At 50.7% G+C, this 26,440-nt stretch overlaps 1 protein-coding gene across 1 annotated transcript in view; it reads right to left on the bottom strand.

Moving 5' to 3' along the window:
- LOC144162644 (tyrosine-protein kinase SYK-like) overlaps positions 1 to 26,440 on the bottom strand; it is a 193,418-nt gene that overhangs the window by 107,573 nt on the left and 59,405 nt on the right. The window contains exon 2 of the mRNA XM_077693264.1: positions 3,096 to 3,358. Coding sequence (XP_077549390.1) covers positions 3,096 to 3,358 — 263 coding nt within the window. The remainder of the gene's footprint in view (positions 1 to 3,095; positions 3,359 to 26,440) is intronic.

Genomic DNA, 26,440 nt, shown 5'->3' with positions numbered 1-26,440 from the left:
GGAAGAGACCGATGACCCAAGATATTCTCCGCTGAAAATGGTAGACTGCCCTATCGGTTGAGCGCGGGGGCAAGCACGCTTCTCTCCGACGTGTATTCGGAACAGCGACGCAGCACATGCTCTATTGTCTCTTCCGCCACACAGGCATCGCAGTGGGCGCTCCTGGCCATCCCGATGAGGAAGGAGTAGGCTTTTGAGAAGGCTACTCCCAACCACAGTCTACACAGAAAAGTCGAGTGGGGTCGAGACAGCCTACACCGACGACGGTGCTTTAGAAGGGGTTCTTGGATATAGAGAAGGGGATTCGAAATGTTCGGTGTGTTTCATTCCTTCATGGCAATCTTACGTGAAGAGGAATGAAGCGTCCTCGCGGCATCGGTACTTGAGTGCGGAAGCAGGACGCTGCGTTCTATGTAGTAGCCTATACGAGAAGCCTTATCCACCAATACGTTGCTGATGATTCTGCATTGACCTGGAAACCACTAGAATATTATGTCATGGCCATCTGTGACAGCCTGATGGTATTTTTTTCTAATTTCCGTCACCAGGTGGTGGAGGAGGCCGCAGCGCAGGGCTGCGCGTAAGCTTTCTAAGGCGGCATTAGAGCACGAGGATATAGCCCACGTTTGAGGAGTCGCTCCAATAACGGGATGAAGAGACCCACGAATGGCTGCAACTTCTGTAGCTGTCGAGCTTGTGGCATGGGCAACATGGAATCGCGTTGTAATTAAAGTGTTGGTGAGCAGGATGACATAACTGATGCATCCGTGTAATATGTTTCCGGTCCTTGTAGCATTCATGCCGTACCAACATAGTAAGCTGTTGAAGGGCCAGTGGTGGCAAGTCGGCTTTTTTTTTTTTTCAATGCCCGGAACGATGAGCTGGATCTCAGGTTGTGTCAGGCACCAAAGCGGGGAGCACCGTGTAACCGCAGGGGCGTACCTTTTTTTTTTTTTTAATTACGAAAGTTTGCTCTGCAGCTTGAAACGGTGGGGGCGAGCGAGCCTAAATGTACCCAAACAGGAAGTTTTCACTGGGGAAGTCCGGTGATACGGCCCAAAGAGCCAGCGTCTGTAGTCGGTGGACGGCGTAGGTTGAGTCCCACGCTATTTAGTACTTGCTGTCGGGAACGTTTGAGACCACGGCAAGTCCATAGAAGATGGTGAAGTTCTGCGTTCGATGCCGACGTGAAGCAAAATGGACATGTCCGGCCAAACGGAGCACGTCGATCCGGGGGCCATGTGTGGGTGAGAGCTGGTGTAAGAGCAGCCCCGACGCGAATCCTTCGTAGCGCCACCTCCTCACGGCGGGTGCGCTCACCAGGGAGGTTTGAAATCTAAGGTTTGACGAAAACTCGTGTGGTCGGGTGAAAGATACATAGTTGAAGAAAGTGGTTATCGCCGACCAAAGGTTTAGTTAAAATTTTAAAAAGACGTTTCGGGGTGGAGTGAATAAGGCAGTGAATAAGGCTTCCGTATGGAAGCCGAAACGTCTTTTTAGCCTTTTTAACTAAACCTTTGGTCGGCGATAACCACTTTCTTCAACCAGGGAGGTTTGATTCACACAGTGGAATAAGTGCGCGGGCAGAGCGCCGAAGGCCTTCTTTGTCGGTGACCAACTTTGAAGTTGCGTGGACTGGAAATAAGGGCAGTGGATGCTTCGTGGGAGGTATACGAGTCATCGCATCCGTCTGCTGCTGTCCAGGGGTCGACGTCCTCCGGGCCCAAGTAATCTTCACTCTGAAGCTAAGCGTCGCAGCCTTCGCGTGGGTGGTTTGGTATATGGGCACTTGATGAAGTACCTTCCGGAGGTCTCGAACGGCTTGCATTGAATCAGTAAAAATCGACGGTATTTCACCCCTGTGCGCTGTGACAATGGCTGAAAACGTAGATCGTGGTTCACCATGAGGGAGCTGCGCCAAATGCTGAGATGGCAGCCTGTGAGAAGCCTAATGTACAGACGTAGCGCCTAGGTAGCCAAATAAGTTGCTATCGGGTGGTCTTGAGCAATGCAAATGGTGCCCACAGCTGATGTAAGAGGCGGAAAACCAATACAAGTATGCAGAGCCTCGCAAGGGTGCTTTGTATTACCCGAATGCCAGTGAAGCATATATTGGAAATCACTGGCAAGTTTTAACGCAGGACTCCTAAAAAAGCGCAGAGTACAGCTGCAGCATTCCTCTTGTACATGTTCCCCACGTCTTCCTAGTAAGAAATGGGAATTTGTGGGCAATGTTGGTGAGTTTCTTTTTTTAGAACAGACAAATGTACGCTCCATGCAACGCCTCTGTCGGTAATACCGCCAAGGAATTTGTGAAGCCTGTAATAGGAAACTGACTTCCAGTTAATTTTGACGCAGTGTCGGGGCATCGGTAAAGTAAAATGACTCTCTGTATACCAGGGCGACGGTAAGGAAGCCACGACATGCCCATTTTCGTAAAAAGGGAGAAAAAGGTAACTTGAACAATTGTTGTAATATTTAAACGCGTGCGCATTTATGAAAATAATCCCAGACTTTTCTAAGCGCCAGTGACACACCGCTTAATGTGCGTGCATGGATCTATCCATCTATCCTCTTGAATTGTCCTCGAAATAAAAACCCGTAATTCGCACATGTTAAAAGGTGAACGCAGCTCTGTGACACCTGCGTTCCAGGCGGGCATAATGAGGCAAAGGGGCACGCAGTAAAGCGATGGTAGGCGTGAAGTGGTGAGGAGGGTGAGTTTGGCACGAGTGGTCGGGGTATTTTCGAAGCCCACTTTCGGCTGGGACGCAGCAGTAGAGTTTCTCAATCACTGGCTTCAACGCGAGCATATCATATCAGATATTCTAGAAGACAGGAAGCTGCAACTTTGGTATTCGAACAGGCATATGTGGTGCTTATTGTGAAAAACGCCACTCAGGTCGCAGTGAAAAAAATAAATGCCCAGGAGGCTCGAGGATCGACCATGTCAAGTGCACGCATTTTATGAGAATATTGAGAATATTTTACCACTCATTTCGATCTCAGCAGTCTAAACCTGTAGGACGTAATATGTGCAGGCCTCGTGGCCATGGAGGCGTTCGTAGCGTCGTAGCGGACAGCGGCGGACTCACCTGCCCCGGCCAGCCTGCGTATGCGGTAGTGCAGCACGCTGCGGTCGAAGCAGAGGGAGAGCACGTAGTCGGGCCCGCTGCGGCGCAGCAGGTAGAGGCCGTCGGCGCATCCGCGCTCCCACAGGATCCACTCGGCCGTCTCGCGGCTCACGGCGCCGTAGAAGCAGGCGGCCTCTTCGAGCGGCTCGCCGCCGTCGCCCCCCTCGTCGCCCTCGCAGCACGGCTCGGCCGCCAGCGTCACGCCACCGGTGCTGCTGCCAGCCCTGTCGGGGGAGGGTGTGCAAGGGGGTCTCGTCACACAGAGCGGTATCATGGGCCCATAACTCACCTCCCCGATGTCTGTCTGTCTGTCTGTCTGTCTGTCTGTCTATCCGTCATGACTCGTGATTTTAGTTACTAACTTCATTTATTTATGATGTTAGTCATGTATTTCAAAATGCTGCCTGTTACGGGCCCCCTCGGACACATTTGGCGTATTAACAGAAATGCAGGTACTAAAAATTTGGCCGCGTATCTGCTCGCTTTGTTGTAACTATCGACGAAAGACGATAGTCTTTTGCCACCCATGCAGCGTAATCGCATTTTTTTCTCTTTCCTACCTGCCTGTCACGCTCTTTCGCTCACGTATCGTTCTTCCCACGATAAACACGGCGGAAGTTTGTTCAAGTCAATTTTCTCGCGTTCTACTACTCGCGCGCAATCTACTGGGACCTTTCGTTACTGTTAAACTTCTTGGAGTGCCACCAAGAGTACTAGGGTTAGTCGCAAGCGCTTTTTAGTATTTTGGGGTCAAAACGTTGTTTCCAACGCGTAATTTTTTATTTCCTCTATTTGTATAAAATGTATAAATGATTTATTTCGTGCGTGTAACCAAGCAACCATTATTTTCATTAAAAGAACACTGCAAATATCACTTCCCTCAAATGTGCCTAATGTTTTCTTTTTAGATGCGAAGCAGCTTATGGTCGAGCCTGTTCCCTCCGCCGTTGAGTGGGCGCCGTTGTGCGGCGTCCACACCCCCACTGCGCATGCGCGGCCAGGCACCGCTGATGATGATTGTGGCAGGAATTGGCCAACCAAAGAATCCATCCCGAGATAGCTTCGCGTTCAGCCACCGTCGTCATCTTCCCGTAGGGGAACCCTGAGTAGTATGCGAGGCATTCCTTCTCTCCTCTCCGACGCTCCTCTCCTTTCCGAAGCTCCTCTCCTATCCGGGATTGCGCAACGAATGGCAACACCTGCGGTTCCACGCGCGATAATGTGAAGCAGCGTAGGGTTAGAGACGCGACGGTAGCCGCTGCATACTCGGCTGGGGGTGCACTGTAGCTCCGTGGTTTAAATGACGCGCGCGCGCGCTCCGCTCCCCTCATTCTCCTCCCGCAACGCAGCAATCGAACTGAAAACTAATGGGAACTTGAGCCAACCCCATGGCTGCTTCGCATACTACTCAGGGTTCCCCTACGGGAAGATGGTGAAATTTGTTTGCTGAACAATGCTGGCAGGTATGAAGTGTGTTTGCAGGTTTAGTGGTTTGCAAAAGTTTTTGCCTATGTAAACTCGCCGTTCCAAAATACCTTCACCTTCTGCCCGGGTGGCTGAATCTATAGGGACAGACTGACAGACATAGACCAAAATTTCCGACTTTAAGTAGCCCAAGAAATACTACCGTCTTTAAAAGGAACAACGGAGCAAAACATTATTAGCACTTTTCAGATTACACACGAATGGATGCGGAAAAAGACACGCTTGTGAAGCACTAAGCCCATTTAGATACTAAAAATAATGCAATAGTCTCGTGGGTTCGTATAGCACACACGGCGGAGATCATTCCCACTAAAGTCCCCAGCATTCTCAATAGCATCCCCAATTCTCACTTACCCCAACATCACTAACATTTGCTAACATTCTCGAAAGTTGTACATTGATGTTGCCACCAGAAAAAGACGTATTTAATTCGCCGTATCTCAACTCACGCTCTTTAGTACTTGCTTAATGGTAGACCGAAAAAACTGACCAAGCTTGCGTTAAGTCGCGCAAGGCTTGAACCATAGCGAAGCTGCAGGGGTTCTTTCTACGTGAGCACTGAAGGACACATCACCACGCATTTGTGCAAGTTTGAAGTTGTTTATGTACATGTTCCGTTGTCGCTATTGCACTGTGCTAGCAGTAGTCATCATCGTATGCATCAATATCGACGTGTTCCTCATGCCAAGCATTACATGCCCGGTAGCGCTTGATGGTAGCTGGGGCGCAGTGGCGGCGCGTACGTGCACGGCGCATGCGCGGGGTTCCTGAAGTTGCGTCGACCTTCCGTGGAGCAGGTGTTGGGCCAGCTCTGGCGTTGCTGCTTTTAGGCAACGAGAGACGCACCTCGGGGTTTTCGCCAGTTTTTTTTTTTGCTATAGCTACTGCGCGTGCCGGGGACGCTCGGCGGTCGCCGCGAGGCACGCGCGCACGAGCGTTCAGCGTTTTGTTGGTATTTTAAGGCGTCAGGCGCCACACACTACGGCCAGCAAGTTGTTGATTTAAAAGCTAACGCTGTTAAAACAAGTTATTTTTATTGACGAAGTTTGAGCTCATGTAAAGCAGCGGTGTAATCTCAGGGCTAGTTGGTGCCTCATTTCAAGGGTGAAAAAAACTGCGCGTAAAAGACAAGACAATAAGGAAGAGACAGGACGCCCTGTCCTGCATCCGTCCTTATTGTCTTGTCTTTTACGTGCAGTTTTTTTTTTTTTTTCACCCTTGAAACAGCGGTGTAACGTTCCTCTTCACCCGCAATAAATTAGAATCTACCATTGCCGACGCATGCCCCGTTAGCAGCGTCTAACGCCTCTTGGACACCGGGGACCAACAGCATAAACACCCTCCTTGGCAGCTCTCCAGGGAGCCTCAAGGACCCCCTCAAACAAGGAGAGCGGTAGGGTCAAGACCGAGTGGGCTACGGGGATTAACCCCTCGACTCTCAGGTGAAGATATGAGGGGCGCCGTTTCGCTTCCGAAAACGAGGGCCGCTGCTGTCGAACGGGCCACTTCCTCTCGCAACGACGCGCCGTTTCCTGCGATCTGCCGCCGCGACAGGAAAGAGACAAAGTTAAGAGGCGGCAACATTTTCCGCCGAAAACGGAACACTGGCGATGGTGTTGACGCCGCCGCCGCCGCCACGGGAAGCCATTTGCGCCCAGCGTCAACAAAGCCACCGCGACCAGCTCGCAGCGCCTAGAGTATCCGGCGGCCCGTCGACACCCTCAGAATAAGAAGGCTTGGGAACATCGCACCCAAGCGCCACTCTTCGTTCTACCCTTTTCCTCGGTGAAAGTTCGGATTCTTCGATCGGGCTCTCAGTGACGCCTTTCCCGCTTGGGCCGTTGAAGGACCGAAATAGTTTTCCTACCCGTCTAGAGCGCCGTCTTTAAAGTAAGGAGGCCTTTTTATTAGAAAGCGTTCGCTCGGGGGGCCGCTTTAACGCTTATCTCACCGTGGCACGCAGCCGTTCGGGCTGCTTCGGCAAATACGGATTTCGTGCGGGCTCTCTCTCTCTACGGGCGCCGCCAGCCGTATGTTACGGAAACGCCCGGTAGCGGACGTCACACCTTATCTCCGAGCTCCTCGGCCACGTCACGTCGAGCCCACCTGTTGGTGGGAGTACGTCCGCGGCTGGTGTAAATCACGAAGCGCTCCTCCCCGCTAGCGTGAAATTGTTTCAGTGAACTTGGCGTGCTTTATGTTTTGTTTTGTATTTGAGCCTTCGAGCGCACTTGTCATCGCTGAAGTTTCTTGTTAAAAAAAAATCTCTGCAAGGAGAAGATTTTCTTAAACGAAGCTTTTTATGTTTTACTTATGGCGTCGTTTTTCCGAGTAAAACGCACTGCAGGAAAGTCAACTTTACACAATGGGTTTCTGTCACAAACTCGAGCGTACGACGTCCAAGAGTACCGTATAGTTTTTTTATGTTATTGTACAGCGCCTAATTCTTGTTACAGTCGTCCGATTCATTCAGTTTCGGTTCTATTCGCCCCGAGAAAACACTGGAACTCTCTCGAACGAAGAGGCGGTAACCCCGACCACTCGCCGGCTCGCCGGCAAGAAAATACCAAAATAAAAGCTCCGCCGCTCAGCTTTCACCGAAGCTTCGAGTTCTTTCGAGGGGGCGAGCGTAGCTTTGCCAGAGCTAAGGCGTGCCGATGATTCCAGAAGGGAGAAAGAGGGAAGTTGTTCGCTCGCCGGCGGCGGGCGCGTTCTGTGTTGTGCCCTTTCTCTCCGCGCCGGCACAGTTATGAAAAGAGAAGCCGCGCCTAAGCAAACCAGCTACGTTTGGACGTCGTGATGTGACAACGGCCCCTGCCAGTTTGTGCACCACACCATCGGCGACCCGTGCCCTGGAGGACTCCAACGTACTCCCGGGTCTCGAATCACCGTGATCGTTTCGGACGATCACGAGGAAGCCACGCTTCACAGGTAGCCGAATCGCCTCCGATAGCGGTGCATCGTCCGGCCCGGGCGGGGAATATTGTGGGACTCTGTCTCTCATATGCATCGAACTGTTCGTTTTCTTTTTAGTTAACTGCCCTACTTCGTAATATCTATTTGTTAACGCTCCTGATTGTACCTTTTGTATTTGAACTGTTTCCCGCATTTGTATTCGGTCTAAGTTGTCTCTCGTTAACGTTACATGTCCTCGTGCTTGTACAGTGTTTTGCCTGTCCAAATATAAGTCTTTGTGTTGTTTTCGTTCAAGGCTCTGACTCATTGTTACCGCTCCGGTCGGCGAAATCCGCACATCAGACGGCCACCCCCTTCGTCACCTGTGCCCTGTAAATTCGGTGGGGTTGTTGGCTCTCTTGAGTAGACTCCCCGTATATTCTAACAGCGCACCCAATTAAGGAAAGGCTGACAGTTTCACTAAAGAAAGATAATGATAAGCGAAGGCGCATCAAGCGTTTCGAGAAATGAAAGAAAAAAAGAAAGACTTCCTGTGGTCGGAGTCGAACCTGGGTTTTTCGCACTATGAAGCCGACGTAGACCAGATTGCGTCATCAGTGCGGATTTTGGACTTGTAACTCAGGTTGCATGTGAGGAAGCTTCGCCTTCGTTCTCTTGAGAAAGCAGCTTTGATTGTTATCGTGAAATATCGCTGCGGGGTACAAGAAATATTATACGAAAAGAGTGTTTGTAAGGAAATTCCGGGGGACTTACCTACGCACGCAACGGTTAGAGTCGTGGCGTGAGCGTGCGCTAGCTAGACGAAAACGCCTGAACACTTGCGTGAGCGATGCGAGCGGCAGGAGGCGAGAAGAACGCGCTTTCCGGAAGATGAGATACATTCTTGATGATTTTCTGGCTCGGAATAGCGCGCACGCTGCGATATTTAGTGGGGCCGGTAACTCGAGCGCATAAATCAACCTGTCAGGTGTTGCCTACGGTTTTCAGCCGACAATATTCATGGTTGCGGAGGCAGCGAGAGTTCTCATTTTTACACCGTTTTGCACTCTGAGCTGAAAAATGCGTCGTTCGGGTCGGCGTGGAATGATCGTTAGTTTTCCAGGAAGCAGAAGCCTAACTTTGGGCGCGCGGGAATGATTTGAAGTTTCGTGTGCGTCTTCGCATTAATCATAAAGGAGGCAAGACAGGTACAGATGTGCATCATTATCAGGTAAATAGTCAGCGCTTCTTTGCGCTGCTTCAACGCGTGCGTATTGTAAGTAACTGAAGCGATAGTCGCGGTAATTTGATATAACGCTTCATGCGCTTGCTGTGGAGTAAAAATTTGTGCTGTGTTTGTGTTGTGTTGTGTTGGCGCTCCGTGCGAGACAGGGTGTCGCTTTTTTGGAAATGACGCGCGTTCTGTGGCAACTGAGGTTGCGTTTCGCTTCAAAGGATCCGTGAAGGGTGAAATTGTGCAAAACAGATATACAATTAGCACCGAGAGAGTCACTCTCTACCGGACAACAACACCAACCGAAAGATAGATAAAAAAGCACTACTTCTCTGTCGAAACGACAACAATGTGGGAGCGCGAAGATTTTAGAACTAGCAAGCCCAGAAGAAAGCAGAGGCTATTTATTTATGATGATTTATTGCTGTTGAGGGAAGCGTTTTATATATATTTTTTCACGTCACCCACGATCATCATCATCGTCAGATAAAGTTGGCTTTCGTCGTCGTCGTTGGACGGAGGGCTGCATTTTCTGCCTAATTTTGCATGTCCATATCAAATCAAAACTGCCTCAACCATGCCAGAGTGGCGCAATCAGATAGGCGTCGGCTTTATAACTTTTATAACGCGAAGGACGTAGGTTCGATTCGCAACACTGGAAGAGCTGTAATTTTTTCACGTCACCCACGATCATCATCATCGTCAGATAAAGTTGGCTTTCGTCGTCGTCGTTGGACGGAGGGCTGCATTTTCTGCCTAATTTTGCATGTCCATATCAAATCAAAACTGCCTCAACCATGCCAGAGTGGCGCAATCAGATAGGCGTCGGCTTTATAACTTTTATAACGCGAAGGACGTAGGTTCGATTCGCAACACTGGAAGAGCTGTAATTTTTCTTTACTTCACCCACGGTCATCAACATCGACAGAAAAAGTTGGCTTTCTTGCAGTGCATCTTGGGTGGACGACAGACGACATCAGTGACAGGCTGAAAGCTTCGCTTCAAAAGAAAGCAGCTACGAGGATAGTAACGCAGTATCCGAGTAAGAGAGCCGCTTTGCTTGGTCCCCGCGGATATCGCACTTACGGCACGACACTGAAGCGTGCTTCACGATAAAATCCCCCCTTCCCCAACTCCTCTTAAACATATTTTTTTTATAGCAACCTCGACAGAGATGTGTCCGCCGTCTCCTCCGGGTCATTGTGACGATCCTCATTCGCGATTCTGACAGCAGCGAACGGCTGTGGGAGGCTCACTAATGAGTCTTAACGGCGGATGGAGGTTGTGTATTTATAGATGCAACCACGGCGCGTTTACCGGAGTCCATTCCAGACCCACATCTGTATGAGCTTCATACTCTGACATTGCAGACTTCTAAGTACACTGTCGCGGGTTTTATTTGATCCGCATACTGCTTAGGGACGACAAGACGCGATTTTAAAGTACCCGGTTAACGTTCGATCGTGTTGGGAAGACTTGAGTTGACGTGATGTTCAGCCTGGTACTTCGTACTTCTCTCGCTTCGGCGTCTGCTGAAGAAATAGTTTGATTACTGTTTGGTTGCTGGCTAGCTGGTTGATAGCATACGAAGGAATGATTCTGCGGGAGAAGACGAAAACGAAACACGCTGGTGACAAGAACAGCCCTCGCCCTGTCACCCTCGTGTTTCGTCTTGTGCTACCAGCAAAATTTGTAACGATTCAGCCCACCATAGCGACCAATTGTCGGAATCGAAAAACAGGCTTTCGCTCAACGCCAATAAATCTATTGCTCCTCTTCCTCTTGCATAGGCTGAGACCACGGAACTCTTTATTTTATTTCTTTTTGCATCGAAATATTCCTGCTTTGTGACTGCAGCCCTAATACGCATGTATTGATAGAATATAAAGACACCTAAGGAAAAGGTCTAGGGCCTTCGCCAGCGTTGAGGATTTACTGTGGACGATGAACAGCCGACGCCTAGAAAACATTTGGACAGCAGCGGAACCCCCTCTGAGACGGCGTAAGATCAAAGTACCAACGAAGCGCCTAACCGCCAATGAGGCGTAGCCAGTGCATGGTAGCTGGGGTCTTCGTGGCAATCAAGTTATACACTGCAGAATAAAAAAATTAAGCCTAGTTTCATCTAGTGTGAAAACTGCTGAAACAGCGCAGCTGTGGTTCTCTTGTATCGGCTCGAACGCCAGCGGGCGCTCGCCGAGAACGGCAGTGCCGCCGCCGCGCAGATTTTACGGTTCGCGCAAAGGAGTCGGCAGCCAGAAGTCAGCAGCGGAAGGCTCCCTTTCCTCTCTCTCCCCTAGCGGGAGGAACGGAGAGGAACCCCTTGATGATGATGATGATGATTGTTATTGATTTCCCCTTTCTAGCGGGGTAATGACGTGTCATCTTACCAATATACCTATGTTTTATACTCTTGGTTTAATACTAGCTCTGCAGGAACAAAATATTTTTTTTCCTGTTACAGGTGGTAACTGTCCTAGGCAATATTCCCCTCTCTGCTTTTCGTCCACCAACTTTCTAATCTTCTTTTCGTCGCCTCGAAAGCCTTGTAGTTAACTTCCTCTGTGCTACCCTTAAATCCTAAGGCTTCTGGAAGCCGAATATTTTACTCATGTAGATTTGGATGGATACCCTCGCATTCTAATGCTGTGTGCCGCATAATTTCTGTTTCTTTTCCGCAGACCACGCATACCCCATCATTTTGTGAATACTTCCCCACAAAACTCTTAGTTCGCAGGCAACTTGCTCTAGCCTCAAAAATCAAAGCACTGCCCAGGGAATGATTGCAGAAATTTTCCTTTATGATTTCCAATTTCTCAGCCCTGTACATCTCTAACGACGTTTTAGATTCAATTTTCTCTCTCCATTTATTCGTCTCTATCTGCCTTGGCTCTTTTTTGGTTACCTTGGCTGTTTTGCATTCTCCACTGTTCTTTAGGTATTTCATCGTTAGCCTTCTAGTCATCCCTAGCCACTGCGTGTCCACGCTTTTCAAGCATAGGTACCTAAACACCTTAGCTGGCCACCTACGCCGATCCATTGCTCTAAACCTCCTCTCAAAACACATTTTACTCGGCGCTTCTCGAACTTCAAACGAAGCCCAGCCTATATCTCCGTGCACAGCTTCTTTAGTTGTTTTTCTATGCGCACCTGAGGCCAAAGGGCCTACCGTTCTCTATTTCACTTCAAGGCTTGATATAACGTCTGCGCCCTCTACCGGTGGGTCTGAGGGTCAGTCTCTGCTAGGCCGCGAGAGCACTGCGCCCTCTACTGGTGTGTGTGGGCACCTGCTTCTACCTTTGCGTGACGCACGACCTACAGCAGACATACGAAAAGGCCCGACCCACACCAGCTCTGTGGTTAAAAAGGACTGCTTTTGGAGCAATGCCTGAAGTTGGGCTAGTTGGCACATCTGGGAAGTTAAAAAGCGCACAGGGAACGAGGGACGGACAGGAAGAACACGAACAATCGCGTGTTTGTGTTCCTTGTGCGCTTTTTAACTTCACAAGAGCATTTTTAGAGAAGTTACCTTTACCCTGAAGTTATAGCGAAAATTACTTGGATAAACTGGGTTGCGAAATATTTGCTTTTTAAATCTTGTAACGTTACACCATAGTACGAGTATAATGGACGTTTTTTCCACATCTTCGAGGCTTCTAAAAACGAGCCGACCGTGCTGACAAACAAAACGGGTGTCAGGCAACGCGTCACCCTATTTTATGCGACGCACTCAAAACATTGACGCAGGTCTACAATCAGCGCGAAGCTGCTGACAAAGAAAGTAACATTTCGTTCTTTCACGATGCGACCATAGTGCTTGGGATATACCGAAGATAGCAGCAAAACAAAAAAAAAAGGAAAAGAAATACGGGGATTGTTTAGAAATTTCTTAGAATCGTACGAAAAAGCCTAGTCGCTCCGTCCGTTGATACGCTGCTGAACTTCCCGTCGAACTTCGCAGCACTTGAGAAGCCATCAGGAAAGCATCCTCCGAATATCGTTTTTCTCAGCCATGGCCAAGAGCACCCTGTTCTCCCCCATCGACAAGAACGCGGGTTCGATTCCCTGCGGCGGCGGCCGGTTTGTTAATGGGGGCGAAAAGAAAAAAACGCCGTGTGTACGAGATTTCGGCGCACGTTAAAGATACCCACGTGTTCAAAACTAAACCGGAGTAGCCCTTTCTCAGAGTCCTCCTCCGAGCTTGCTCCGGCGCGTGCTGCTTTCCTTTCCCTGCACGATCCCCGGCTGGGACCTCGCGCTCCGATTTTCTAGGTGATTCTGCGTAGCTGACAATTATATATTGTGCCTCGCGAGCTTTAATGAACTAGAGATCTAAGGCTTTCTCCTGAAAATGTGTTTACCTTGTCACTGCGCGAACAGTAAAATAGGCATGCCACGGACACACGGCGAGAGAAGAACCAACGCCGTCTGTGTAACCCTGCCTGTCGGGTCAGCCGCTTTCGAATGGAAGTAGTAGTGACTACTAGGAGTTCTAGGGACGTTAAACATTGAGGCGTGGGACCACCACCGTGCGAAGGCTGTTCAAGCGCTCGTATCGTTTCCGTGAAGCGGCGCTGCCCGGCGGACAGTGCTCAGGCCGGCAGCACGCGGAAGGGCAAGCGAGCGGGCCACCGCAAAATGGCTGTTCTGCCATTGTCAGCGGACGCGATGTTACGTATACAGTCGGCGTTTGAAGAACAGAGGACGCGTGCGGTAAGGGAGAGGGGAGCCTATCCGGCGCTGCGTTCGCATCGCTTCCCACCCCGTTGCCAGGCTTTAGGTCAAGTTAAAGAGGCTGCGGGCGCGCCCGTCGCAGTGCGTCTCGACGCACCCCGCTGCCGTCGGCACGGGTATACTCGGTTACAACTCAAGAACGGCACCACCTCATGTAGTGTATCACTCCGCCAAAGCGCCGGACCCGTGACGTCAGTGCGCGCGCGTTTTGAAAGGGGTTTGCTATGAATGCGTGATATCGTCTGCCTTGTCTCACGCGGTTTGTTTGTCGTCACTGGAGTCGTTTATAAGCATATTAAGTCCAAAAAATCACGGGAACGGCTCACGCCATGTTCACAATATTCCCAGTAACGCCCTACTTGCGCCGCGCGGAGAAACATCCGGCTACGGTGATAAGGCACAGCGGCAACTTCCGGTGCCGTTTTTACAAGCTGTCACCGAGTATAGTAGAATGGGGCGTGCTGAGAGTGCAGGGCCGAGTGGGCGGAAGGAGAGGATGGATTACGCGTGACAGTGACGTCACACTGGCGCACAACGCAAGGAGCAGCCAATGGCACTGCTAAAGCGAGCGAGCGAGACCACTGAGGTGGTTAGAACGCGAAACATGGTTTGTCCGGGGTGCGAGGGAAGTGCGAAAAATGCTATGTGGCGGGCTGCTAAAGCCATATCAAGGTGTGCGTATCTAGTTAAGCCTCGATTATTGCGAGTGAAGCCCCTTAGGGGCTGGGGCTTTCGTCGTCTCATGTCGACGTGCCATGTCATCTTCGATGTAGTGACGTCACCAAAACACCGGGACAATAGTTTGCACGTTGCGCTATATATATACACGCCGGGACACTTGTTTTCCAATCACTTGCTCTAGAACGCTTCGTGCTTCAAAGAGATTAGGCTTTTAGAGCAAAGCTGTATGCCTCTACCCCCCCCCTCCCCCAACGGTTTCATCTCCGTTGGCAGAAACGCCAAGGCACCAAGAATACACTTGCACACTGCATGCTTCGCGCCTGCCTAGGTTTCACGTCATTGGAGATGGGCCGGCATTTTTTTTTGATAGAGATAATTCACACGGTCACTCATTAATAAACATCCCCAAATCGATTTTTAAATAATTGTTTCGCTGAATAAAGTTTGATCTCCACTCTATCTCTAGATTGAAGAGGCCATTACTTACCCTCCAAATCAAAGCAGTTTTGTATATCATAAAGGTTGGAGATAAGTATGGCATGGTATGCTAGACAAAATGTCAGCATTTCGAATCTCCTTTTTTTACTAAACTTCCGCTCCGCTGAAGAAAAAAAAATATCTCTAATGAGCACAAGGCGGTGTTTTTGCACAGGGCCTTTTTAGGGCCGTCTGTTCGGGGCCCTACAAAGGCCCTAACTCAGCGGCAGTGTGTAAAAGAAGCGGCGTTTCTTCAGAGTTTAATTGCCCCATCAGCGTTATTCTTGTTACCCAAGCAAGCTAAGCGAGATATTAAGAAAGATTTCAACGCGCAGTGTAGAGTCAGGCGGAACGGCTGTCATTTCCTCTTCTATTGTGTCGAGAATGAAAGAAGGAACGTTTCCGCTTGGAAGAGCTTTCTGGCAGTTATCATTAACAAATTCACCTGAGCTTGCAATATGGCCGCGACGTAATGAGCAGCGCTTCTTCCCGGAATATTGTTATCGCGACAAAAACCACTGTTTTTTCTTTGCTCCGATTTCTTGTTAGCTTTAATTACGTAAGTGCATGTTGGATGCAGAGCGCGTATTCATAACTTGCTCGGTAGTACCTGCCTGACAGTGTCGTGCCGTTTTCCAGCAAAAACTGCTAAGACAAAATTCTTTTTTGCGGAAGTGTCTTATTCTTTTATTCAGCATAAGCAGAAATGCACACTAATGCCAAAAGAATCACCGTTCACTTGTAAAAGTCTTCATCGGCGAGAGGAATTGGCTAAGAAACTAAATGAAAGCGACCGTAATTGTAACAGTCGCTTCAGTAAATATTGGGATATTCTGCAGGATCGCTTAGGTATCGCTGTGTTACACCGGCATTCTTTTGTGCGCACGTCCATTTTTCGCTTTATGTTAGGTTATGCCTGTAAAGTTTGTTCATTGTTCGCGGCCAAACTGTGTTCTACGAAATCCTTACGCGTTAAAAGTGTCAAGATGGCAGCCCTTGAAAGCGGAAGTGCTCGAAAAGAACACGACATTTCGACGGCACGGTCCACAGGGCGTAGTAAGCTGGTTCCTTGTCGACACCTTCACCCGAAAGTAGCCTCAACACAAGGCATGTTCTTCTGTGGAGTTGAAGTGTAGAAGACAAACGGCCGCTCATGCTGATATGGCAATACTTGTGTTACGAGCAATGCCGCAGTGCAATTCTGCGCGGTTTAACGCTGTTCACCAAATTTCTGTGTGCGTAGACGCCAAGATAGTAAGTACAAACAACGAAGCGAGTTTTGTGTATTTGGGCGCTTTTTAAGCGGAGCTCATTGCTCCAGGTCAAACCTAAAAATCGGCTCGTTCCTCGTAGCGTCCGTATGACCTTCAACTCAAGCAAGGCCTAACCAGCGCCTCGTGCGGTTGCGCAGTGAAAGCGTCTAATCCGTGGTTCGTTCACTGGGAGGGGTACAGGGAGGGAGTTCGGGGGATGGAGTAAGAGCGCGTGTCATCAGAAAATGATACGAGGGGATGCTGGCTGCATCCAAGTTCAGTACGCGCTCGCGCCAAGGCCGGCGACAGCACCATCTGCGTCTGCGTTTCGTCTTGCGGTAGAACAGGAGTGCGCGCTGACTGCAGGCTTTCGGCGCCAAAACAGAGCTATCTTTCTGAAAACTCGGTTGAACCGCGTTCAACCTCCGTAGATTTATACCTAATTTCTGTATCACCTTTATGTCGTGTGTTAAAAAAGCTCCACTGGTCATCCGCCTTCACAGGGTAGAATGGCTCCGTATTTTCTCATTTCCTTTCTTCATAGTGCCATTTAGAGAAACACGGCCATAAAGACCCATTATCGAGCTTTTTCCTTGACCTAAGCAGAGAGGCGGCTAAGTCATTGCGGTTATGTATGACGTATAGTGTGTGCCTGTGTGTGTGCGTGCGGGCGTGTCTGTCTGTGACATAGAGAAAGAGAGAGATGGGGGAGAGATCTTTAATGCAAACTCGTGATATCATCTCTGCTAGCCGCAGATCTTGCTACGGCCGATTGGGACAACTACTAGGTGGAAGAATGAATGTATGAGATCGCGGGGACATCAGTAATAAGGCTAACCAAAAACAATAAAAAACAGATACAAGAGAAAGCTACAAACAAAACTCGAAAAGAAAACTATGCAGTTAACCGTACAGTCGGCCGGAAAAGTAACCGGACCACCACTCACGCAGCCGGAGCGGCTGCTGCGGCGCACCGCGGCGCTGTTATCTCGCTGTGCTCGCTTACGACGAGAGTGGCACGCTTGACGCCAAACTTCCCCTCGCCCTCGTGCGGGTGCTTGCCACGCTTGATAAATTTCTAGTGCAGCGTTCGCCTTTAATCCAGCACATGGCGCAGTCGCGCTGCAGCGCACGGCCGCAGGGCCACAAACCGCGGCGCTAGGAAGGAACGAAAACCCGCTCTGCTTTTTGTACGCGGTTTATGTTCGCCTCATGCTGCCTATCACTGCCTGTAGGATGCGTCCACCGCCGCTGGATTTTGGATAAGACGGCACAGTGCACCGTACCGAAGGCTACCGTGACGTTCGTTTTTCCACGCCGGAGCGATGTTATAGTGTCGAAATTGCCTTTTCGGCATCATGTCCGGACGTGGGTTTAATACTACTTACAGGGAGACCTCTGAAGACCGATTTAATTAGCTAGTAGGATATTCTTTCGGTGACGAATTTTCTTTACAGGCGTACCGCCAGGATGAATGATTTCGAAGACGAATCGCAAAACATCAGATATTCCTGAAACTTTATTCATGAAATCTGACAGTACTGGCATTCAGCGGTCCTCAGTGGGGCGAAAAGTTGCCGGCTACAGCGACGACTTGGCCGACTCGCCTGGGCATGGAGTCGTACAGCGCCGCCACTATCTCGGGACGCCCGCGCAGCGCTTCCCACTCTTCCTTCACGGCGAGCCACAGCTGCTCCGCTGTGCCACCGCAAAGGCGTCGTGAGGCAAGCGTCTTCTTCAGCAGTCCCCATATGTTTTCGATGGGGTTGAGATCAGCCCCGTTAGGGGGCCATGGCAGCTGAGGCACGCCACAGCGCTCCAGGAGTGCGCTCACACTGCGTGCTTTGTGCACGGGTCTCCTATCATGCTGGAGCAGGTAGCAGCCATCCTGGAACGGCCCGTCCAGGACGTACGGGATCAGGTGCTCGGTGAGGACTTCACAGTACCTCGCCCCGGTGAAGGAGCCCTCGATCCGCACGAGTGGGCCCAGGCCGTCCCGACTGATGGCACCCCAGACACTGACCGAGCAGCGGCCGCTGCTGAGCACGCTGTGGGTGTAGGCGGGGTTATACCTGAGAGTATGGGAGAGCAAGCATTAACATCTTTCGGGTCCAAAAGCGTGGAGCGTCCTCATTCCGTTGCGGAAATGAAATAAAGATGGAGGCTCAAATTACACAAAATTTAACATTTTACCCACACTGATATGGAATACGCGCGAATGAAACACTTAAATGGTAGTCAATGCTGTACCCATGTCAAGTCAGGTGGTAAGGGGAAAATGAGGTGGCATTCTCCAGACTACGACGCGTTGCAAACCATCCATATAGGTTATTGACAGGTTAATCTAACTTAACCCGCGATTCCTGTGAGCCGCAAGGGTGCCAGTTCATACCTGCTGTTCAACGGACGCCACACACGCTGCTGTTGGTCCCAGCGTGTGCAGAAGGTAGACTCGTCCGTGAAAATCACCTCCCGCCACTCCTCTGCCGACCACTGCTCGAAAGCTCGGGCGAAGTTCAGTCGCTCCTCCCGCTGCTTCGTTGACAGGTGCGGTTTCTGAGCGGCAATGCAGTTCACGAGACCCGCCTCTCGCAATCTGCTCCCGATTGTGTCGCAGCAGCAACTGAGATCCAGAGCATCGCGGATCTCCCTGGAGTTGAGAAATGGGTCGACAACAGCGGCAGCAACAATCCATTCATCCTCTGCCAACGTGGTCACCCTCGGCCGCCCACTGCGCTGAGCATCACAAATTCTCCCATCTTCATCTCTATACGCTGTAAGAATGCGGCTCACCGATGTTCGGCTCCTACCGGTGCGGCGGCAGATTTCACACTGAGGGACACCTTCGTGGTGAAGCCGGACGATCAGCCTTCTCTCCTCTATCGGCACTCGGGGTGGCATTCTGGCGAAGTAAAAAGCCCGATGCGACCGTTCGAGCTTTTAAAGGTTTTTTACGCTGCAACTGGCCAATGGAAGGACATCACCATATCTGTGTAGCAGAGCGCACCCATATCTGTAAAGCAGAACCCACCGTAAAGCGCCTGGCCTACACCATTCTAATAAATAAAATGTAAAAATTGAACCAGGACTGCTCATTGGCCAGTTGCAGCGTAAAAAACCTTTAAAAGCTCGAACGGTCGCATCGGGCTTTTTACTTCGCCAGAATGCCACCCCGAGTGCCGATAGAGGAGAGAAGGCTGATCGTCCGGCTTCACCACGAAGGTGTCCCTCAGCGTGAAATCTGCCGCCGCACCGGTAGGAGCCGAACATCGGTGAGCCGCATTCTTACAGCGTATACAGATGAAGATGGGAGAATTTGTGATGCTCAGCGCAGTGGGCGGCCGAGGGTGACCACGTTGGCAGAGGATGAATGGATTGTTGCTGCCGCTGTTGTCGACCCATTTCTCAACTCCAGGGAGATCCGCGATGCTCTGGATCTCAGTTGCTGCTGCGACACAATCGGGAGCAGATTGCGAGAGGCGGGTCTCGTGAACTGCATTGCCGCTCAGAAACCGCACCTGTCAACGAAGCAGCGGGAGGAGCGACTGAACTTCGCCCGAGCTTTCGAGCAGTGGTCGGCAGAGGAGTGGCGGGAGGTGATTTTCACGGATGAGTCTACCTTCTGCACACGCTGGGACCAACAGCAGCGTGTGTGGCGTCCGTTGAACAGCAGGTATGAACTGGCACCCTTGCGGCTCACAGGAATCGCGGGTTAAGTTAGATTAACCTGTCAATAACCTATATGGATGGTTTGCAACGCGTCGTAGTCTGGAGAATGCCACCTCATTTTCCCCTTACCACCTGACTTGACATGGGTACAGCATTGACTACCATTTAAGTGTTTCATTCGCGCGTATTCCATATCAGTGTGGGTAAAATGTTAAATTTTGTGTAATTTGAGCCTCCATCTTTATTTCATTTCCGCAACGGAATGAGGACGCTCCACGCTTTTGGACCCGAAAGATGTTAATGCTTGCTCTCCCATACTCTCAGGTATAACCCCGCCTACACCCACAGCGTGCTCAGCAGCGGCCGCTGCTCGGTCAGTGTCTGGGGTGCCATCAGTCGGGACGGCCTGGGCCCACTCGTGCGGATCGAGGGCTCCTTCACCGGGGCGAGGTACTGTGAAGTCCTCACCGAGCACCTGATCCCGTACGTCCTGGACGGGCCGTTCCAGGATGGCTGCTACCTGCTCCAGCATGATAGGAGACCCGTGCACAAAGCACGCAGTGTGAGCGCACTCCTGGAGCGCTGTGGCGTGCCTCAGCTGTCATGGCCCCCTAACGGGGCTGATCTCAACCCCATCGAAAACATATGGGGACTGCTGAAGAAGACGCTTGCCTCACGACGCCTTTGCGGTGGCACAGCGGAGCAGCTGTGGCTCGCCGTGAAGGAAGAGTGGGAAGCGCTGCGCGGGCGTCCCGAGATAGTGGCGGCGCTGTACGACTCCATGCCCAGGCGAGTCGGCCAAGTCGTCGCTGTAGCCGGCAACTTTTCGCCCCACTGAGGACCGCTGAATGCCAGTACTGTCAGATTTCATGAATAAAGTTTCAGGAATATCTGATGTTTTGCGATTCGTCTTCGAAATCATTCATCCTGGCGGTACGCCTGTAAAGAAAATTCGTCACCGAAAGAATATCCTACTAGCTAATTAAATCGGTCTTCAGAGGTCTCCCTGTAAGTAGTATTAAACCCACGTCCGGACATGATGCCGAAAAGGCAATTTCGACACTATAACATCGCTCCGGCGTGGAAAAACGAACGTCACGGTAGCCTTCGGTACGGTGCACTGTGCCGTCTTATCCAAAATCCAGCGGCGGTGGACGCATCCTACAGGCAGTGATAGGCAGCATGAGGCGAACATAAACCGCGTACAAAAAGCAGAGCGGGTTTTCGTTCCTTCCTAGCGCCGCGGTTTGTGGCCCTGCGGCCGTGCGCTGCAGCGCGACTGCGCCATGTGCTGGATTAAAGGCGAACGCTGCACTAGAAGTTTATCAAGCGTGGCAAGCACCCGCACGAGGGCGAGGGGAAGTTTGGCGTCAAGCGTGCCACTCTCGTCGTAAGCGAGCACAGCGAGATAACAGCGCCGCGGTGCGCCGCAGCAGCCGCTCCGGCTGCGTGAGCGGTGGTCCGGTTACTTTTCCGGCCGACTGTACGTCAAAATATAAAGAACGCTGCAGAGATAACAGAGAAGGCCAAAACAAGAATAAAAAAATCAGCGCATCGCAACGCGATACCATTAGAATCTATAGCCAGCTGCACTAATACATCCAAAGCCACCTGCACTGCTTGGAGGGGACATGAAAAGGAAACACAAGTTTTTCCTTTCAAATTAAATCAAATCAAATCAAATTTTATTAATTTCATGATAGTGCACAGATACATTGGAGTAATACAGAAAGAGGTCCCGAAGTGAAGCACTGCCGAGGAGACCTCTTTGTTTGTTTTGTTCCAACGATTTGGTTCTTTATAGTCCCCTCAAGGCTTATCCGGTGGCAAACGATCCTTTATTCACTGAGAAATTCAACACTTTAAGCGAAAATTTCAATTCTCCTGCCGCATCGTGTGTTGCTTGACGTCAACAGCGACGTTTCCAAGGCGGGATTAGAAGGCAAGGGTTGGTATGTTTACTAAGCTGCCGCCCAAGACAAAAATTTTTTTTTGTTAGCTAGGTTACCGCCTCCTTTAATAGATGACGTAACGATTCCGCCGAAGAACCACTGTTCGGGCATGTTTTTTTTACTTCACTTGCACCTGACTTATCGTTAATTTTGACAGTAATCGTGTTGTTAAATATTGCGTACGACTCGACAGGAAGGTTCACGTAAGTGGCAGTACCGCTCGCGCCAGTTGGCAAGTGTAGTGCCAGACAAGCTCAACGCGCTCGACGGCTCTGCAGCTGTAACCAGCATAGTGCGCCCCGTACGCACTGGTGCTTATGCTTACGTGTCCGTTTGTAAATTCAGTTGCTTATCCCAACATTCTTACTGCTATAAGAATAATATGCGCCAATACCTCGTTCTGCAAGCTTATCATCCCTGTTTAACCTGTTTAATCCGCATTGGATTTTGGCGCGATCGGCCGATCTCTACAAACTGCCATATGTTCATAGGTTCGAACTGCCATACATCATAAGTCCAGTGCGAAAAAGTAGCTAGTGTATCGAACGGGTTTTATCGGTGTAACTCATTGTGCAGCTTATTTGAGTGAAAGTTACGTTGAAAGTTGTGTCAGTTTTATTCTAACGAGGCAATCTCTCGAATAAACCAAACCTGCATTTTGTCTACACGGCCCCTTTAAGAACTACACCTAGTGGGAAGAATGAACTTTCCCGCCGTTGTAGGATAAGTTAACAGAACTGACTGCAAAAAAATATATATTTCTGCACGAGTACAATCTCCTATTGCAGTAATTCAACCTTGGCGCCAGATTTTGCGCAGCCCACCGCAGCTCATAAAATCTGTACTCCGAGATGTCGTTGTGCTACATTGTGTGGTTGGATCATTGCACTGGCCGTTGCACCGATCAGTGGAGTCTTGAACTGCTTTAGAGTGCTAATAGCTTATACTGCGACAATAATTGTCCTAGAGTGTTAAATGGCTTAGAGTAGTTTTTTTTTTTTTTTGCACTAAGGTGTTACGTTGCAGTCGAAAAATCTTTCGAGCCGGTCCTTGCCTTAGCGGATCGTCAAGAATTGAAACAATCCGTTAAGGACACTGAATGGCGCCTTCACACGTTGGCATGGCAGAAACGGGCACGCTCCTGTTGTTGAAACTCGTGAGACGAGGAACCCTAGATTCTCGTCTCACGAGTGTCATCACCGTCAATGGAAGGTTTTTCGAATGAAAGGTTTTCATGCGAATAAATAAAGAAGTGCATGAATGGCGCATTGCGCAAATGCAGAGATGGATTCTACTGAAGCGATCGACAAAGTTCTGCCTTGTGTCCTGCTGACACGAACCCATCGCACCCTCCTTCGCTTCGGTCGCCTTGTATTAAGTATATTCCCTCTGCGCCTGTTTTTTATCAGGGGGCACTGCTATAGGTTCCCTGGCAATTTCTGAGCTTTCGTTTTGTGGTGACCCCGTCTACTAAAAACCCTGACAAAACACATCGCGTGAGGCAAGGGCACATCCGACGCACGTCGTAGTCAGCTCTTTTCGCCTAAAATGGTGAATGCAGCTACCAACGACTGGCGCTGCAGTATTTTCCGTAAGTTCGTTTGCACTGTTGCATACTGTAGAACTCCGTAAATGCCCTTAAACGTGATTCTTGTCCTGTTAAACGACGCACGGACACAGCGTGCTTCGTTTGCCCGATGGTGTCCCGCCGAACATGCCCGGTCCAAGGCTTCGGTGTAGCTGTCGACGTTCCCTGGTGTCTGTGCGTGTGTGACCGCCGAGTTTCCGCTCCATCGGCAGAAGCCCGATCGTGCTCGAGCGGCGGCCGCCCAGCTGTTGGGCGCGAATCAGGGTCTTCGCGCAACGTCAGCTGTTTCCGGGTGGTCAGGCCCGAGCTCGGCACCTTTTGGCGAACAATAGACAGCCACGCGGCTCGCGAATGGGTCCCACGGGGCAGCCGGGTCTTGGGTCGGCTCCGATAGGAACGCTCCGACGGATCCGTGGTCAGGGTGGGGGGAGCGGCGCCGTGACCCGCATGGGGGCCAGAACCGGGCCTTGGAGGACGCCGGCCAAGCGGAACGCACGCGAGCCCCGCGCGACGAGCATCTTCGGGCGGAAAAAGAGGGCCGAAAAGAGCGGGCGGGGGAAAGGAAGCGGAAAGGAGGCGACGAAGAAAAGGCGGAGAGAACAAACCCTGTCACCCCCTTCCTTTTTTTCCCCCGGATGGAAGCACGAGCCATTTCCCCGGATTCTTTTCTTAGGCGTGCACTCCTTCCTGCCCCCTATCTGGGCGCACCTTTTTACTCGACTTCTTTTCTTCTCGTCGATGCCTGTTTGCCCGTATCATCAGTTAGAAAGACGAGCCGAGTAAAGGTCAGTTAGGGAAGACGTTCCTCTTTTTTCTTCTGAAGTAAAATAACAGTGTCCGATTGTTCTCCGCACTTTGACAAGTTCTCCTCTGTCCCTTTCCGTTTTCCAGGGATCTCGTCCAAGGAGCGGTTCACGGAAGAGGAAAAAGAAGAAGATTCAGGTTGGGGCGAGTCCGCTACGACGGTTTCCATTACTTCGTAAAATAACCTAGCCCAGGAAATGCACTAATTTCGACATCTAGAATACCTCCCTTTACAATCTTTTTTTTTTTCTTTCGCTCCTTGGAATGATCGTTTTCGGACGGGTGGCCTCGTTTCAAGTTGTCGAGGTCACCTCCACTTGGGCCGAGTCACTTACAAGACGCGCAGTCTTCCTTGAGCTGAACCGACGAAAAAGAAACGGCACACCACTGGGAAAGAAAATACGTGGAAAGAGGGAGATCAGGACGATCCGGCGGCTTCGACCCTTCTTTGCTCCCTTCCCCCGCTGGATGGAGCTCAGAGCGAGAGGATTCGAGGCAACGCTCCCTAGAGAAGGGTGCATCTAGTTATTACTGCCCCACTAAGGATAGGCCCCGTATCGTCATTTTCAATGTCTGAGGTGAACTACAAAAATGCCCCCAAAGACCAACAGCTGTTCCCAATCACTTGGAAGGGTGAGGGCGACACTTGCGTCAGGAGGCTTTCCCTAATCTACAAAGTGACGCCGAGCGCAGCCGGCGTGCAGGGCGGTCGCATCTGCGCCGCTCCCTCTGCGAGTCGATGCGCTTCAGCAGAGAAAGAGCGACAACGGAAGGGAGGGTGGAGACCGAGGTTCGAAACTCCGTCGTACGAGACGAGCCCCACCCCCTTCTTTCGCTTCCTTCCTTCCGAGTCCTGGTCGTGCAGTCTTTATAATTCGGTTTTGTTGTCTTCGCCCCCCTCGTACGGTATCACGCGCCTTGCCGCGTGAGCACGCACCCGCCGACCGACCCACCCCTCGGCCACCCGCGCGCCGGCCCTTCCAAAAATCCCGAGCCGCTGAAACCTCGCTCTGCCCCTCTTCTCCGCATCCTTCGCTGCAGACGCGCGCGGGTCTCATTTGCTGCAGCGCATCACGTTCCCTCCCCTCACCAACTCCCCGCGAAAACCGGAATCTCGGTAATCTTGGACGCTTATTATACGCGAACGGTGGCGACTTTGTCGCTTTGCTTCTCCTCTCCCCCCTCCTCCTCCTCCCGACCCCTCTCTCCCGGGCGCTAATGTCGATTGCTGCGGCCGGCTGCGTTTGCTTTGTTTGTGCGGGCCCCTCTTCCTTCCTTCCGGAGCGCCCTTCTCGCTGCTTGCAAATTTGCTTGCGGAAGTTCCCCCGGCGCAGTCTTGACGAGTGCTGTGTCAGTGGTACGCGAGAAGCAAAAAGGGTAACGAGCCGGCGGGAAACACGGTGAATCAACGAGAATGAATGTAGGCGCGTTAGCAATGGAGGAAGCCAAGTGTAGAAGCAAAATGCGGGGTCTGTTTGACAAGAGGCATTGCTCGCGGCAGCTGCGAGGCTGTCTTTCAGGGCTTTTTTTCCTTCTTTGCTGTAGAAAAATACAGAAGCTGCGATGGACTGGCAGTGATGGGGAAGTCACCTCATCACTGGGCGCATCGGTGTCAGATTCGAATTTACCAGATGACCTCAAATCGACTTACTGCTGCGCTTACTTTAATGCCGCTACGTACATTCACACGGAGTTCTTTTAGCTTCATTGCAGAGGTGTCAATGAACAGATCCGGTGATTGTTTTTTTCCTTGGATGTTGTGATATAAACACCTGCGACACTCCTGCTGCCAGAGCCTTTTGTAAATAGACAAAATAAGAGAACAATTCCTATGCCAATGAGAGTCCTTCTTGCACTTTTTCATAGCATATTTTAGTTTTTTTCTGGATGCAATCTATGGCCGTGGTTACTTTCGATTATTCCAGGGCTATTCCGGTAGTTTCTTGTGATACCCCTCTGAAGCAGGCAAGGAGAAAATAAAGCCGAGAAAGAATTGTAGCTGTTTTATTTTTGTATTCAGTGGGAGGATGCATTGGTATTCATCTGATCGCAGATGAAAGCATCGTTTCGTATTAAGGCACGAGCAACATCGCAGGCGCCATTTATCAGCCTTCCACGCCAACGGTATTCATCAGCAGCGTTCGTTGTTTTGTTCCTTGTGTTAAGAGCTCTCCTCAAAACCACTGTAAAGGGTGCTTTGCCACGTGCTTATCCTTCCTGCGGGAAAGTGAGCTTACAAGGAGAATTTCTTATCCTGCGTTCTGCGTGCGGCATACGTGCCAACTTCTACACGAAGCTATATCGGGATCTTTGGGCAAAACACTTTGTACATGCGTCATCCACGACATCACAGACGCAATGCGGCAGAGCCAACTTGAAGGCGAACGATAAGATTAAGGCAATGACGTTAAGTGACTTGGCCCAGTCCGTCACATGCAGCGTGGTGGAGTAGCGCAGAGAAAAACGCCTGCTCGAGGTTGCTTGCTGCGATGTTACTTGCTCAAACAGTGCTCATTAAGGGTGGAGGGCTGCTG

The sequence above is a fragment of the Haemaphysalis longicornis genome, unplaced genomic scaffold (genome assembly GCF_048455015.1).
Source record: "Haemaphysalis longicornis isolate Haplotype H1 unplaced genomic scaffold, Haemaphysalis longicornis Haplotype H1 scaffold_12, whole genome shotgun sequence".
In the NCBI taxonomy this organism is placed as follows: Eukaryota; Metazoa; Arthropoda; class Arachnida; order Ixodida; family Ixodidae; genus Haemaphysalis; species Haemaphysalis longicornis.
Note: the sequence above shows the minus strand (reverse complement) of the source record. Positions and strands in the feature narration are given on the sequence as shown.